The sequence below is a fragment of the Mesocricetus auratus genome, unplaced genomic scaffold (assembly GCF_017639785.1).
Source record: "Mesocricetus auratus isolate SY011 unplaced genomic scaffold, BCM_Maur_2.0 Super-Scaffold_100018, whole genome shotgun sequence".
Classification (NCBI taxonomy): domain Eukaryota; kingdom Metazoa; phylum Chordata; class Mammalia; order Rodentia; family Cricetidae; genus Mesocricetus; species Mesocricetus auratus.
This window is the reverse complement of record NW_024429199.1, coordinates 32,217,399-32,233,976: the sequence shown is the minus strand read 5'-3', so window position 1 is coordinate 32,233,976 and position 16,578 is coordinate 32,217,399. Positions and strand designations below refer to the sequence as shown.

Sequence of the window (16,578 nt, the reverse complement as noted above, 5' to 3'; positions counted from 1 at the left end):
AATATAATTACAATCTTGAAGCTAAATTAATCAGGCTTCTCAAGACTTAGGGCTGAATTGCATTGTCTTATTTACAAGAGATCAATTTGAATAGGACCAGAGCACAGTGACATCCTGTGTCCAAGTGTCTTGAAGGCTTTGAGACTAAACATGATAAATGGCCCATCCATCTAGGATTTTCATTCCCAGTATTCACATAAAACATCAACTAAGCCTGCTTCAGCGGGTCAGCATTTAAGCACGCATTCAGTACGCTACACTTCCTCAATGGCAAACTGTATGCACTTTTGGATTTTTACTTTTGGCTGTTAAGTGTTAACAGAATGGGACTTTAGAGTTTTTCACCATTCTAAAAAGAAATACAATAATTAAGATTTAAATGAATAAAACTTAGAGCAAAGCAATACCTATCAACTTTGGAACAGACTTAATTAACTAGCTGGTGATGAGACCTCTAAAAATCTAGCCATCAAATGCAGCTCACCTGCCACAAGAGGCTGTGCCTCAGCCATTTTGTTCCTCACTCTGACCAGCAGTGTCCACACTGGTCAGGGGCAAATGGGCTAAGGTCAGTGAGAAGTCACAGTTTAGCAAATAATGAACATTATGATGGAGTCATTGCCTAAGCCTTGAATCAGTCTCTAGATGTCAAAACAAGAGCACCTCATCAAAACCTGGACCCTTCTGAGTATATATTTTAATAAGTTGTGGGTGGTTCCCAACATTAAACAACACTGGGAAGACAAAACTTTCTAGGTTACAGAGAAGTAAGTATTCCTGATCGCTCCAGCTATGCTGGTTCTAAATCCCAAAGGGAAAGAGCCATCTGGTCCCAGGCAGGAAATCCCAACCACAACTGCAGCTAGTGCTCATCGTCACAGTTCTTTTGAAAGGGTCGTTTTGTGGACACGGGAAAATCAGCCCTTGCCCGTGGAATCTTCTCAGGAACAGTCTTCTCACCACTGAGAATAAACTCAGCATTTCAAAACTGAGCTTAGCCAGACCACTCCTCTACAGACGGCAAATTAAACCATGTAATTCCCGAGAAGGCGTGGAGAGGTTTCAAAGAAATATTTGAGAACATCTGCAAAGAACAACTTTGACAACCATACAAATAAATGAACACACCAATTCCGTGCACATTATAAAGATATTTTCCTTTAATTTATCCAAACATTTTACTTTCATGAAGTCATTTATTTCAGAGGGAATATAAGCTTATAATATTAAAGTCAAACATAATAATATTTACAAGGTAGCTGACAAGAGAATCTTACTTGTATAAAAATACAAATACTCTACTTTTCTCAGTTATTTGCATATAAAAATGACAGGGACAAGTTCACCTCTCTTAAGGTCCTGGTTAATTATGGAGCACAATGAAGACCACGGAAAGAGGAATACAGAGAGCTTACACTGAATGCTCCATACCTACAGCTTTAGACCCTCAATGTTCTTCAAGTTCAGCAGCTCCTTTTCTTGCCTTCTTTTCTCCAGTTTGAATGCAAGTTTGTTAGCTTTCTTTTCAACTCTTCGTTCCTGCACAAGAGGATGCCCAGGTTACACGGTTAGAGACAGACTCTGTCCACAAGAGTCGCCATGCCCTCCCTCCCAGTAGCCCCACATCACAGGGCAGTTACCTTCCGCTCCTCTTTTATGGCTTGTTTTCTGGCTCTTTTATCCTCTTTGCTCTCACTTTTGGGCCGTGGCTGGGTTGACACCTTGGGTAGATCACTACTATTGATCATCTGCATCCGTTCAACCTGCTTTGCAGTGAGTCCTTTCTTAGGTAAGACATTGAGAGGTATTCCCGTTTTAGAAGACAGGTGGATCTGTTTGGGCTGAAACAAAGTAAGACAGCACTAGTTATTTCCCATTCCTATTTAAAACATCCCACTAATGACACACTGTTGTTAGTACTTTTCCTAATAGCAATGATAGCCACAAAGGAACAGAGCTACTGTGAGAAAAGGGCATTAAAGACACATTTTTCCTTTTGAAGTGTGTATCTGTAGGAGTGTATACCATATGTATGGGTGCCCCCGGAGGCCAGAAGGCGTCAGATCCTTTGGAGCTGGAGTTCCCACCTGATGTGTGAGCTGTGAACCAAGTTGGGTCCTCAGAACCAGCAGCCAGAGATGTCAAGCGACCTCTCCAGCCCTACAAATGGTATTCTAACAAGTTCCAGACGTCAGCACTTACCTTTGGTTCATATCTGATGAGCTGTGGATGGTTGTACAAATTGGAGTATGTACCTGGAAAAAGATCACGTGTCACCTAAGTACACTGTAAGTTCAGCAAAAGCACCATGTGGTGCACACTACATTCCCAGTCTTGGTGTTTTTATGGTGCAAAAGCACATCAGAGTTTCTCTGAAAATCACTGTGAAATTATTTACAACTCAACAGCAGAATAGTCATATTCCTTTCTCACAAATCCCCTAAAAGTTTAACTTCTACTGATTATATCTGCTTTCCCACACTCCCTTTCAGTTGCTTTCACACTTTTGGCAGCTGAGCAGACAAGACACTTCACTTACTGCAGATGGACTCGCAATCCCACTTCTCTTTGGCTTCCTGAACAACCACAGTGACCATGTCTTCCTTCTCAGACTCATCAAGCTCATTCGTTGGCAGGTCTGGATCCTCAAAAGGCTCAAGAGTATTCAATTTTACACAACTATTTTGTGCATTTTATAAAATGAAAACAGGATAAAGAAAACATCAAATTGCATGTCACTAAAAGAGCTCCAGAGACAAGAGCCATTTTAAATCCTACTCCTGTGCCTGTCATGTCCTGGGACATGTTCCCATACCCAGTCCCGCTCTACCCTTACAGGAGTTCGGCACATTTGCTCTGCTGATAGGCAGATCAAATCTAGTTGCATCTGTACAAGGTTCTACATTACACAAGATGAACACCAGCTGCTATCTCTCTCCAAAGAATGTGCAGAATTTACTTAAAGCCTATGGCCCCTTCCGTGCTGTGGGAACTACATGCTGCAGTGTTTCATGGAACAAGACCTGTTAGCAGATTTTAACATCATCGACTTCTCTCAGATAACAGGCGTTTTGATACAGACGCTGACTGAGCAAATACGTCACCGGTGAGCTCTGCTAATCAGCTGATGAAAAGCTTATCTATTAGCTGTAACCGTTCACTTTGCAGAACACCCCATTTCAGAAAACAAGAAGACACCAGACACTTCTAAGTTATAGCGGTTCCTCAGCCTGAGGCCAGAGGCGCCTTGTCACTTCCCAACTCCAGTGTCTCCTTGTACTTTCTACCGCACCCTCGGCTACTGCACCATTGAGTCAGTCAGTGACAGACTCTGACTTCTCCCCCATCAGTCATTTGAAGATAGGAAACAAAACAACTAAAGAAGGAAGGACTGTCATACTTCTCCGCTTTCTCCTTATAGTAGTCATTCAAAACTTCCTGCAACCGATTGCTGTCTACTTGAATGGAACCTTCCAGTTCTGCGTTATCCAGAGCTCCAATTTCATCATCATCATATTGTTCATAAAACTTAAATACAAACACAACAAAAAAGATGTCATGAAAAACATATCATGAATTAACTATTTATATATTTATATTAACCTTACTCCTACATAGTATTTCAGCACCACTAAAAGCTCACAACTATCATTACTGTACCAGCAGAGAGAAAATAAATAAAAATGTAGTTATTATACTCATATTGGAAAATAAAATGCTATGCAGAGATCTCTGCCTCAGAAGATTTTTGAGATAATTTCATATCTCTCAGTGATGGACTAAAGGATCACACTGTTGAGGGAGCCTACAGTATAAACTCCATGCTTGTTCAGATGCTGTTAGCACTGCTACACTTTATCTGAACACTTGCATCCTGATGAGTGAGGATGTCTGTACTTAACAGTGGACGGTTCTTGACAGGAAAGAGGGAAACACCTTCATGATATTGTAGCAAACTTGTATCCTGTACAGCTTGAAAGCATTCCTTCATTTGCTCACTACTGACTGACAAGCTTCAAGTCCTACTACATGCCAGACACTACTACTTTAGGGCTTTGGATGGACGCTTGGGAATCTCTGCCCGTGGAGAAATCATATCCTACCCCAATACAAACCTGCACATAATGTACATACATCAGCACAACAGAGATGGTGTCAGAAGGTAAAGAGCATAGGAGAGAATGGATAAAGGGAGTTTGTTGGATAGTCCTCACAGTGCTGTAAAGCAGGAGTTGGCCTGTCACAGGAGTCAAAGCTGGTACACATCAGGTTTTAAAGGGTGCCACACTCTACTTTTCTGTTTAGTGTTAGTTATTATCTGAAGAACTAAAACAATGGAATTTTGTTGATGCTAAGCTAGTCAACTCTTAGGAAAATAGCAGGAGTTTGCAGATTATGGCCAGATGCAAAATCAGAACATCAAATCTCAGAAAGAGATGTCAGGATCTGGGGACCCATACAGACTCTTTCTAGAATCCAGATCAGGGTGCAGACCTGACCAATCTTAATGGGTCAGGCAGTTTCTAATCCTGAAAGGTCTAACTCTGGTTCCATTCTCTTTGGCACGGGGAGCTAGAAATCAGTGACATTTCTCAGGGACCTCACCTTCTCAAATCTCTCATCGTGTAGAGTCAGCTGTTCATTTCTTCTCATGACTGAGGAGGTCATGGAATACTCTGTAAAACGGCTTTTGGTTTCCTCTTCCCAAAACAGGTGTTTTTTGATGGCTTCCTGAGGTGACCCAGGGGCAGATCTGTCACCTTCATCTGACAGTGGGCCTGCAGAGCTACAGCCATCACTGCTGCCTTCCTCACTGTCCATGTCTTCCCACTCATTGTCATCTTCACTCCCAGATTCCCTAAAGCCAACAGCGCATAGATAACCTGTCAAAACAACTGGAAAGCCAACAGAGCACAGCAACTTCACACAAACCCAGAAGCTACTTCTGCAAGGCTCTAGAGGAAGCATCACCAGAAATGGGGTGGACTAATCTGGAACAGTAGGGGAAGCAACCAGCCATCAGGATCCCGGGATTCAAGTCCACTGACTGATAGTATGTCTCAAATTTAGTTATTTTCTGCTCTAATACAGGTACCTTAGATCACATGTTCTCAAAACTAGAACGGGGTTACCCTCCCAGTATAGAAGCACCACACATACGGCAAACCCATTGCCTCTTCTCCTGTCAACTTATTTGCCCGAAGAATGAAGTCATCTTCAAGGAGGTTATCTGGGTCGTCAAAGTCAAAATCATCATCGAGAGCAGCAACAATGTCAGGATCCAAATCCAGTCGTGGTCCTAAAAGGAAAAGAAAAACTGAGCAAAATGTGCATCTTTAACCCCATGAGTTTAAGGTCAGACCCCAGCCTGGACTTCAAGAGGCCAGAGCTGCAAAGAAACAGCAGAAACCTCAGGTACCCTGCATTGCCCATCCCTGGGAGGGGGGGATACCGGGGCACCAAGAAAGCATGGTCTGTATTTACTTTACACAATGGTGGTCTATTTACATCAGATAAAAGAAAGACTAAAACATTTTAGATACAGTTCAGGTAGGTGGAATTAAACTTCTTAGCAAAACGCTTCAATTTTCAGCTGCAGAAAGAATTCAGGTTCAAATTCACTTATTAAAAAGTAAGTATTTGGTGACTTTTACACTTTTACAAATTTCAACCACAAAGTTTTAATAAACCCCAGCTGGTTCCTTCAGCTATAATTTTATTTAATAAAATGAACTCAAGAAAATGTTTCAAGTTCAAATCTTTCTTTGACAAGGGATGCTTTGCCAATAAGGTCTGCTATGCTACCCCTCCCTACTCTCCAGTTGAACATTTTATTCATCCTTCCTGCCTTTCTGGTATGCTAAAATGTATACACTGCCTGGTATTTACATTTTCTCAGTCTTATATGTAGTCAGTTTCCTGCCTGGAATATCTTTCTAACCAGCATTCTCTCCTTCCTCCTGCCTTCCACTTAAGAAAGCAACTGCTCCCATTCACAGAACCCTTCTGAACAAACAACCACAAAAGCAACAAATCAACTCTGCTATTCCCTTGAAAGCTTTGCCCAGCTTCCCAAGGCCAGGTCTGGTGCCCCTTGCTGTGCCCCAAGTGTAATGCCCCATTTAGCATCTTTCCTACAGACACATTCTCTCAGGTTAGGTTTTATTTTGGTTTTAACTTGAGACTCTACAATAAGCCGGCATTGGTGGAGCACGCCTTTAATCCTAGCACTTGGGAGGCAGAGGCAGGTGATCTCTGAGTTTGAGACCAGCCTGGTCTACAAAAGCTAGTTCCAGGACAGCCTCCAAAGCCACATAGAAACCCTTCCTTAAAAAAAAAAAAAGACTCTATTATACACAGACCACTCTGTAAAATAAATATTTCAGAGAATGTTCTAAGGACAAGCGTTGGTTAACTTAGGAAAAAATACTAAATACTACTTCTGTGGGCCTTTGTTTTAACTTACTTTAGCGGTTCAAAATTTTAAGGAATAATGATCATCCCTGTTACCTTCGTAAGATAGCACATGAACATTAAACTTCCCTTACCAGATTCCCATTTTTTTCCCAAATGAGATCTATAAAGACATAAGAATTTGGTACATATGGCTGGCCATACTCTCTCTTCATGTTCTCTATCGGAATTGTACATTTATTGACTGTTTCAATAAACTCTTCACTGTGAATGGAAAAATCCTATATCCTTGTACTTCTTTTGGCAAAACACAATTTTACTCAAATGAAAACATAGAAGTTAAATTCTTTCCTTTAGGCTATGAGCCCCAGCCTAAAATGGTGGAGCCACCATGGACCACAACCATAATGACCAGGACAGCAAGATATTCCCCCAGATGCAGTAGTGGCACTTGTATTTTTGGGGTAACCATAGCCACCCAATTAGATTTAAGACACACTTTAAAAGGAGAAAATTCATGTCTGGTACTGTAAGCCTAGCCAACTACCTATGGCCACCGAGGCCATAGATCCTAGAGGAGAACCTACTATGCCACATCCCTAAACCAGTGTAATCCCCAACTGCATTATAAATACACATTCTTACATCCACAGATATATGCAGCTCCCACCCCTCATCAAAGAAGCCTCTTATTGCAGTAGACAAGAGACCAGCACAGAAAGTCACAACTGGACAAATGAGAACTGAATGGAGAGTGGCCAGACCCAACTGGTAGACCTACAACACAACCCCTACACCTAAGGCTCAAGAAACATCAAAGGAGGGGACTGGGAAGATTATAAGATGTCTGTTACAATACAAATGTCTTGTATACAGCAGAAGTTGCACCCATGGAATCTTAACCATATTGTCACCTAAACAAGACCGAAACAAGACAAAGAGAACACCAGTTGACATTCCTATGTACATGGGTGGACAGAGGAATTTCACAAGGCCCCTCCCTTAGCTAGAGAGAGAGGTCTTCTATAGGGACAATCGTTGACAGGTTATCCAATCCCAAATGCTCATCCCTAAACACAGACATGAACAACATTAAATGGACCCAGCAGGCTGTATTTACACATACACATAGATGAACAATAATTAAAGCAGTCATGAAGTTGAGAGAGAGTGGGAGATGCAGGGGAACAGAGTGTGAGGTGCTATATGGCACTCATATGATATTTTCCAATAACAAAATAAATGTTAAAAAAAGTAAACCCACCTGAAACTGGAGCTGCTTTGTTTAACAATCCAACATCCTCCTCAAACTCTGATGCAAACACTGATGAAGGCAACTTAATTCCAGTGCTCTTAAAAAGGGAATTATACAGCTGTGAGATTTCCTTAGAGAATACTGCTCAACCATTGAACTGGGTTAAAAAGCATCCTTTCAAAATTCATGTCAACTCAGCCCCAGGCTGAGCCCACTCCTGAAAAAAGGTTTGCTTTGGTTTATTCCCCATGCAACAATGCAATTTACTCATTACTTTGAAACACTAAGCTTGAGACAATACGGACCTTACTTAACGGCTGATCAGCACCCTGTCCTCATGAATGGGTCTAGCCATTCAAGCGACTAACAGGTGACAAACAGGTGACAGCTCGAAAGTGGTCTGCCCTGAAGGTCAGTGGGATGGGTCTCTTACTGCTGGCGCGCTTCGGAAGTAAAAGTTAGATGAGTGACAACACAATCTCTTTAAGTCTCCAAAAAGGAACTGAGCCTGCCATGACCTTGAAACCTTCTGGCCTCCAGGCCTCTGCTGTCATTCACTGTTTGTAGTGACTTGTTACCAGTCTGAGGAGGCTGTTACCATCCTCGGATCTCTCACCCATGTTCGAAAACGCGTTCTCAACACTTCATCACCACCCTACAGGGACCCTTTCCAATAGTTCATCCCGTCCTTGTATACTATCTCTTAATCTACAAACTGTTAGCATGAACATTTCAGTGAAGTTCAAAAACAATATATTTTCTTACTTTTTTTTTTTTTTTTTTTTTGGTTTTTTGAGACAAGGTTTCTCTGTGGCTTTGGAGGCTGTCCTGGAACTCACTCTGTAGACCAGGCTGGCCTCGAACTCACAGAGATCCGCCTGCCTCTGCCTCCCGAGTGCTGGGATTAAAGGCGTGCGCCACCAACGCCCGGCTTTTTCTTACATTTTTTAGAGGCTACAGTGATTCCTCTTCAAATTTTGGGACTAAAGAGGGATTTACTAAATTTACCTATGGGATTTTTTTTCGAATCTTGAAAAGTAGTCACAGAATCAAATAAATGACAGTTCTAATAGTGATCACTTTCCTTTTTACACAGGTATGTTTAATAGCTACAGTAATTTCCAACTCCGTCCTCATGTGAAAATCAAGGCAAGCTCAGTCGCTCAAACACCACCTCTCTGCATTGCATTACATTCTGTTCCTATGATGTACTCAATCTTTGCGATAAATTCAAATTTAAAAAGTGCTTTAAGCCCCATTTTTACACAGCAAAATCAGTGGCACCTAAGTCATTTCTTTTTACGTTACTATGTACTATATTGCAATCTGGCATCTTCACATATGTATATCAACATGATACCTTTGTTTTTAAATAGCTTTACTTGTCTGTCTGCATCAACACAAATGAATGGCCCACTTAATAGCCTCATTTTGTTAAAGAAAAATAGTGATTACTCTTACTCCAAACAAATTAAAGATTAAAAGCTAGCCTTTCTCTCTTCTGTCGAATTTACACTGAACAATGCTATGCCTTTACTAAAACTTCTCTTCTCAGGGAAGAGAAGGCAAGGCGGCCAGTCTTCTTCTGCCTTGGCGGGGCACAAAAAGGAGCGAGCAGTGAGCACCCTGCTACTGACCTGACCGCCTAGGGGAGGGGCAAGAGAAGCTGGTTCTATGGTAGAGCTGTGGTGGTGCCCTATGGGGCCTTACAAGGGAAAAGAAATTGATGAGCTGTAGGCAGAAAAAGGCACTTGCATGAGTAGCACTAGGTACGTATGAATGCGCCTGTCTGTATTTAAAGTGTACAGTATAATACAGTGGCCTGCCCATTTGCTGAGAAGATTAACAGTAATTTCATTACAACATGTTCATGCTGTTCTATGATTACCTTACAGCTTACACAAAAGTGCTGGAATGCAAAAAATTTCACAAAGCAATGTTAGAACACAGAATGTCTGTTGCTTTTCTTCCATGGAAAATGCTGCCTGACTCAAAGGTTTGGACTCAAAAGTTCTGAACCTGACAAAAAGCTGTTTGCTATCTTGACACCGGCCACCAGAAAAGAAGTGGCCTATGCTTTCCTGAGGGTGTAGACACACACTTAACTATACAATTTTAGGCAGAGACATGGCATATCTGTGTTCCTCATACTGACACCATTTACTGTCCCAAAGTCATTGACTTAAAAATGAGGGGTTCTCACGGCCGGCTACACAAGGAAGCTTACTGAACATACCGAGGCTTCTTCTTTCTCATCACTGCTGTATGTGCCGAAGGCAGTGCTGGGAATGAGCTCTGCGGGCCCAGATGGCTCTTTCAGGTGCTGCAGGTAGTCATAGTCGTCGTCGAAGAACACCCCATACTTCCTCTGTTCTGCTCGTCTTTCTTCATCATTGACCTTGGGTGACAAGACGGAATGAGCTATGCTGCCATGGATACCATCAGGATCCCTATGATGTACACAACTTCAGGAGGCAGATGGTACACAAATATTGGCAGACAGCAATCACACAACTAAGTCCTTGTTTCCCAAGACAGGGTTTCTCTGTGTAACGGACCAGGCTGGCCTTGAACTCACTGAGATCTGCTGCCTGCCTCTGACTCCCAAGTGCTGGGATTAAAGGTGTGTGCCACCACCGCCAAGGTCACACAACTAATCCTTGACAAATACCAAAACCACAGAGCACCTAAACCAAAGGATTAAAACAATGGAATGAAAACAAGCCAGGCTGAGGCAGACCATCTGAATCCCTGAGTCCAAGACAAGGTGGAACACGGCAGCAAGGCCTGTCTCGAAGGACAAAGAATGGAAGCCATTCCTTCAACTATACAATCCTGTACAATTCCAGGCAACACACACTCAAAACTGCAGTTGGAGGGTCACAAGAAAAGATTTGGGGATGTGGAGAATAAGTATAGTTTCTTGTATTTATAAGCAAAGAAAGATTTTTGGTGGCCCATGGGAGTGGGGGTGTTGGTACCTTAAAAAAAAAAAAGCTAAACCAAGGCCAATACCCTGTAATATTGAAAACATTTTTATTTTTTAATGAGTGTTTTGACTGCCAGGCACACACACACAAGACAGAAGAAGACATCAGATCCTCTTGCAAGGGTTGTTACAGATGGTTTTGAGTCTTCATGTGGGTGCTGGGAACCGAACCTGGGGCCTCTGCAACAGCAGCAAGTGTTCTTAAGGACCATCTCTCCTGCATCCTTCAATACTTCTACATTATCTACCTTAAGGACCATCTCTCCTGCATCCTTCAATACTTCTACATTATCTATCTTCGACAAGTGTGTGCTAGCATAAGCCATCCTTTTCAAGCTCCCCCAGGATTTCCAGAGCTAATTCACAAGCTCAGATGCTTTGTATTTCAAGAGATGAGTGTGCTCAGGAAGCAACAATGCAAGCTGAAGACTACTGAAGCATGGCAGAATCCCAAGAGAAACCGGAGACTGGACATACGGCCCTACCCTAAACAATACTACGTGGTCTAGTGAACTTTACTGATATTCTTTAAGCTCTCTTTATTTAATAATCTCAAAGATGCTTTGTCCTCTTCAACAAAATAAACACATGGCATCAAACGTCAGCACAGAGATGGGAAACTGAGTCACAGCCCATTTCCTAGAGGACCAGAGACTGTTGGCTGATTATTAAAATCTCATAGGGATTATGGGTATAGTCCATGGGTCACCTAAACACTTTGTGGCTACAGGGCAGGACTTACCTTCTGAGTGGGCAACAGTACCCTCTGGGGGGCAGTTTCATCTGCTGCTAAAGGATCCCGCTGGCTCCGGTGGACCAAGTGGAAAGAGACAGCTTTCTTCTTCTCTATAAAGGGCTTTTTCTTCCTGTGAGGCTAGGAAACCATCAGGAAAGGTCAATAAGGCAGAATCCCTACACAGCGAACAACTCCACAATCACATGTACCTTCAGAAAGTATGCGAGGGTGAAGAGATTTTTTTCAGATCTGCGTATCTAGGCCATACATCGGTCTCGGTGTTCTGCAGAGACCACATTTACCTTCTCCAGCGAACACTGGTTGGACACCTAGTCTGTGGTATACACCTGTTTAAAGCAGTTGGGGGTATGGCAGCGGGACAGTATGAGAAACTCTCCGTTCTTAGCAAGTAAATCAACAGGGTAATAACCTTCGTGAAGAAAAAAATCAAACACGGTGAAGTGCAAATGCCTTAAGTTGTTTATGATGGGTGCTCTGAGAAGGTGCCTGAAAAGTTGAGCCACCAGGACAAGGACCTGCCATTAATAAAATGTAGAGGAGACAGACATCTCACCTACTAACTAGTACATAAAAGCAGGCCACAGCCACAGGCAAGTAATGTTTACACCTATTACTCCTTGAAACATTATTTACTTTTCAGCACTGGGTTTTCAGATCGAGATGCCAAGCGAGTGACCTATAGGACCCGGAAGCAGGGTGCGGAGCTGCTGCTGCTAATGTCACAGGGACTGAGTTAACGCCGGGGTTTTGCAAAAGGGAAACCAAGTCGTCTCCTTCCAAAGTGCACCCCGGGTGATGAAGGTGACGGGTCTCGGGGCACCAAGCCGCGCGGCCAATGGCCAAGCCCGGCTCCGGGAACTGCAAACCCAGACAGAACCGGAAGCCGCCGGCTCCCGCCGGGACCACCGCGGCTTTCTCACCATGACGGAGCAGGCAGTCGCTCTCCGGAACCGCGGAAGCCGATCGGCGGCTCACCGGTGTCTCCCGGCCCCGCCACACGTGGGTACACAGGTCCGGGACAGCACGTCACACCACGGCGTGGAAGTGGGCCAATCGCCGAGGAGCTCCTGGCCGGCAGCCGGAAGTTACGTAGCCCTCGTCGGCCTCAACGATCGCGGGAAGACCCGGGAGGCGGGGCCAGCTGGACTCCCTGAGTGGGCGGGGCTTCCCTGGCAGGAGTTCTCCTAGTGCTGGGAAGGGAGTAGCCCACCTAACCTGAATTCTACCTGAGGGCGGACTTCCTGGAGGGTGAATGAAACGTCATCACTGAAGATATCCCTTATCTATTACCAGCTGAGAACAAAACCAAACCAAACCAACTCTGTACAGGTCCACAGAAGGGAAGTGGCCACTTCCCTGGCTTCTTGAACTAGGGAGAATAGTTTGCCTGGTAACCATGCAACCAAGGCCTAGATCTAACAAGCAGAGCCAGAAGTCATCAGGGTCTTCACTTTATACCTCTTGGTGAACTACCTCCAACGGTAACTTTACTACAGTCCCTAAGACCGTTGGTTTTCAGGGCATTTGACGTACTAAAATGCATTCTGAAGCTCTGATGCTTGCATATTTTCTAAGATGAAAACTAATAATCCCAAGGCGGTTCTTTTTGAGACACTGTCTGTCGCTTGGAGCACAGCCTCTGGTCCAACTATGGAACCTCCTACCGCCACCGCACTAATGCTGCTGGGCATGTGCTGTTTATGTGCTGAGAACTAAACCCATCCAGGGCTTCAGGCAAGCTGGGTGAGACCCCTACCAGTTGATCCATGACTACATCTCCATTCCCCAAGTTGTCGCTCACATATTTTATGGAAACTTAAGAAAATAGGCTTATAGGTGTATTGTCTTAGGAAGATTTCCATCAGGTGCTGGAGAAAAGAGTGATGAAATAATTCAAAGTTCCAACAATGGACGTTTTCCTCAAATTTGTGAATTTCCTTCCCAGTTTCTGATGACTTTTTCAATGTCTGAGTTCTGTGGGAATGCTATAGCTATAGGCAAGATTCTTTCACCCTAAATGTTTGTGGACTCTGTTATTTCTCAATAAGAAAAATAACGAATGATTTAGGTTAGGACCACAAAATTTGTCAGGAGAAATGCTTTGTAAAAGCAAGATCTGCCTGTCTCTGCCTCCCCAGTGCTGGGATTAAAGGTGTGGACCACCACCACCACCCGGCCATTTAACATACTTTTAGGCTAGAAATCCATCATTATTTGCTATTTGAAAATAAGATCCATGAGGGAACCATTTGTTTCATTTGATTGTTTTGTTTACTACTCTACTTCTTCGTACATATACCCAGTAGACAATTGTTTATATGAATTAATGATCTGTCATTTTACCTGCCTAACCTATTTCTCCCACTATGACACTGCAAGAGAAGCACTATTATTATGGTCATTTTATTGCAAAGTTCCCTGAAGAAAAGGCCAGACTCCTGCAGAGGATTCTACAAGGCTGAATGACCACTTAGAATTTCATGATTGTGAAAAGTGGGAATATTGCAGGCCCAGAACCAGGTTATCTCGGCCTATCTTTAGTTCCCATAGTAGACACTCATTGTCTCCTCTGTGTCTGATCTATCTAGCAACCACTTGATTATTAGGTGAAGGATTTGATATCATTCTAGCTGACCACTATTTCTACCAATCCCAAAGCTAAGCCATCATCGAGCATAAGGAACCACAACAGGGGTTTTCCCAGAGCTACTAAAACCTATCTACCTGTGCTGCCAAATGCATTGATTTATTATTATTATTATTATTGAAATTTTCAATACAGGGTTTCTCTGTGTAGCTCTGGCTGACCTGAAACTCACTTTTAGACCAGGCCGGCCTTGAACTCACAGAAATCCACCTACCTCTGCCTTCTGAGTGTAAGGAACCTGCCTGACTCCATTTTAAAGGCAGGAGCCACTATGCTGTATTTTTAAAAATAAGTTTCTGTTTACTGTGAGAGTTGAGCTGCTCTGTTTCCTGGAACCTGACCTTCCCCAACCCATGGTCTTGATTTGTTTTTGAGAATACCCTGACCCAACTGCTCTCCTGACCTTCCCTGACCCCTCCTAATCACATGGTGGTTAATCACATGATGTTTTAAAAATTTTTTTTGTATTTCCTTATAGCTCCATTGTCTCCCTTCTGTAAAACAACTTGTGATTTTACTCCTTATAAAAGGGGTCCAAGAGATGGATTCCAGGATGCTCTCTTTAACCTGACTTAGGAAGCAGTTGCTGGCCAGCTCTTGGGCATACCCCAATAAAAATCAAGTTTACTTCAAATTCGACTTAAGTGTGGTACTGGTTTTATTCTCCCTGTTGGAATTAACAAGTGCTGTGATTAGATTTATGATTCTTAAAAAAACAAAACAAAAGCAAAAAGAGATAGTAGAAGTCCGCGTGTTCGCTCCCACAGTTAATCAGGGCAATCGGGATCTGTGTTACTGGGTGTAGCACTCATATTTGGTGTAACATTAAGCTCTTCTCCCTTTGAGGTGGGGGACACATTTTCACCAACATTGTAAGTACTAGAAAAGATGGTATCAAATAAGTGACTCTTTATAGTAAACATAACTAATAGGTGGAAATTTTGAGATGTAAGGTTGAAGAGCCCAACTAGAACCTGGGTTTCTAAATCATATTGCTTACTAAAATAAACCTAACAATATGCTCACTTTAATATTTATTGCTCTAATGCAAACACCAAGCACACAGCAAAGTGCTTTTTTATTATACCATTTAATTCCTTCTGCAGTCCCATGATGCCTAACTAGATAGTACTAGGCTAATCTCAATGATATAATTCCGTCATTTAGAAAACTGAAGTTACTGATCCAGGGTACCAGAGTATGTGGAAAAGCATAGAAATGTCAACCATCAGGCTAGTTTAGGAAGGTCATACTCTTACCCATATTTTTTTTTTTTTTTTGCTGTCTCTCAATGACAGTCAACCAACATATTCTGTTGTTTTTAATTTCTAAATTTCTATGTGTATTGTTTCATTACTCAATCCATTATATTATTCATTTTTAAACACTCATCAAGTCTCTTCCCTAGATACTGTGTACATTTTAAACTCAGGATAAAGTCATTCTTGGATGGTGATTGAGATTTCATCTCATCTTAACATCCTGTTATTTTTCCAACTCCTCCACATATCCCAGTCCTGCCAAACTGTTATTAGGTCCCCAAAGCACCTGGGTGAGATGGGCTCTTTCCTGCCTGTCTAAAAAGCTCCCCTCCCTCCCTGTTCCCTAAGTCTTAGCATTCTGAGTTCCAGGCTGGAGTTGCCCCAAGATGGGCGGCAAGGGAATTCTTGAAGGGGATTTGCCAAACCATTTGGAGATGAGGTCAGTTGATATTCCAAAGAAAGAAAGAAGCAGTAAACACTAGGGGGATCAGTTCAAAGTCCATATGAGGATTTAAGAAACGGGACTCAGAGCCATGGCAAATTTCTATGGTCGAGCAATGTATTTTCATATTTCTCCACTTTGGGAAATAACCTACACAGCTTTATCAGTGCCTGGAAATGTTCAAGGCTCTATCTTAGGTTCAAGCCTACAGAGAAAAAAACCATGCAGCTGGCCAGGTCATGGAACAGTCAAGGTTCTCTGTGTTTATGCTAGCACGCAGACAGATCTGGGGGGCTCTCAAGCTCTCCCTCTCTAGAACACTTGTGTATATCCTTTAAAAGGAGGGACCTTCCTGAGTGCCTTCACTGTGTCTACTGATTACACTACCCTGCTCAGTTCTCCTGACCTGGAAGTCCTTATTTCCCGTTGTCTCTATAGCTGGACTGCAGTAACCAACTTACTGGCTCCCTCCCTTACCCAGACATAGTAACCTACTAGCTCCCTCCCTACATAGTAAAGGCTTTGTAGTGCTTGCCCCACTCAAAGCATTTCACATATATTTATTCATTAAATCCTCATAAACAAGCCGGGCGTTAGTGGTGCATGCCTTTAATCCCAGCACCCAGGAGGCAGAGGCAGGTGGATCTCTGAGTTCTACAGAGCGAGTTCCAGGACAGCCTCCAAAACAATACAGAGAACCCTGTCTCAAAAAAAACAAAAACAAAAAAACCCCCCTCATAAACAGGATTGAAATAATATACCATTATCTTTAAAAGAAATTAGAGAAACATCACCCTTTATAATAGCCACAA

General features: G+C 42.8%; 2 protein-coding genes across 4 annotated transcripts in view; both read right to left on the bottom strand.

Annotated features, from left to right (window-relative positions):
* Zc2hc1b (zinc finger C2HC-type containing 1B) overlaps positions 1-548 on the bottom strand; it is a 48,966-nt gene extending 48,418 nt beyond the window's left edge. For all 3 annotated transcript variants that reach the window (XM_040728419.1, XM_040728420.1, XM_040728421.1), the window contains exon 1: positions 485-548. In XM_040728419.1, the coding sequence (XP_040584353.1) occupies positions 485-512 (28 nt within the window). In that variant the 5' untranslated portion in view covers positions 513-548. The remainder of the gene's footprint in view (positions 1-484) is intronic.
* Positions 549-1,138: 590 nt separating this feature from the next.
* Ltv1 (LTV1 ribosome biogenesis factor) lies at positions 1,139-12,490 on the bottom strand. The gene is made up of 11 exons (XM_013110251.3): positions 12,336-12,490; positions 11,401-11,532; positions 9,906-10,067; positions 7,679-7,766; positions 5,161-5,299; positions 4,606-4,858; positions 3,401-3,528; positions 2,540-2,679; positions 2,203-2,255; positions 1,641-1,841; positions 1,139-1,539 (listed from the first exon to the last, which is right to left on the bottom strand). Exons 1-11 carry the CDS (start codon positions 12,336-12,338, stop codon positions 1,432-1,434), a joined length of 1,407 nt encoding a protein of 468 aa, XP_012965705.1. The 5' UTR covers positions 12,339-12,490; the 3' UTR covers positions 1,139-1,431.
* Between the last annotated feature and the right edge of the window lie 4,088 nt (positions 12,491-16,578).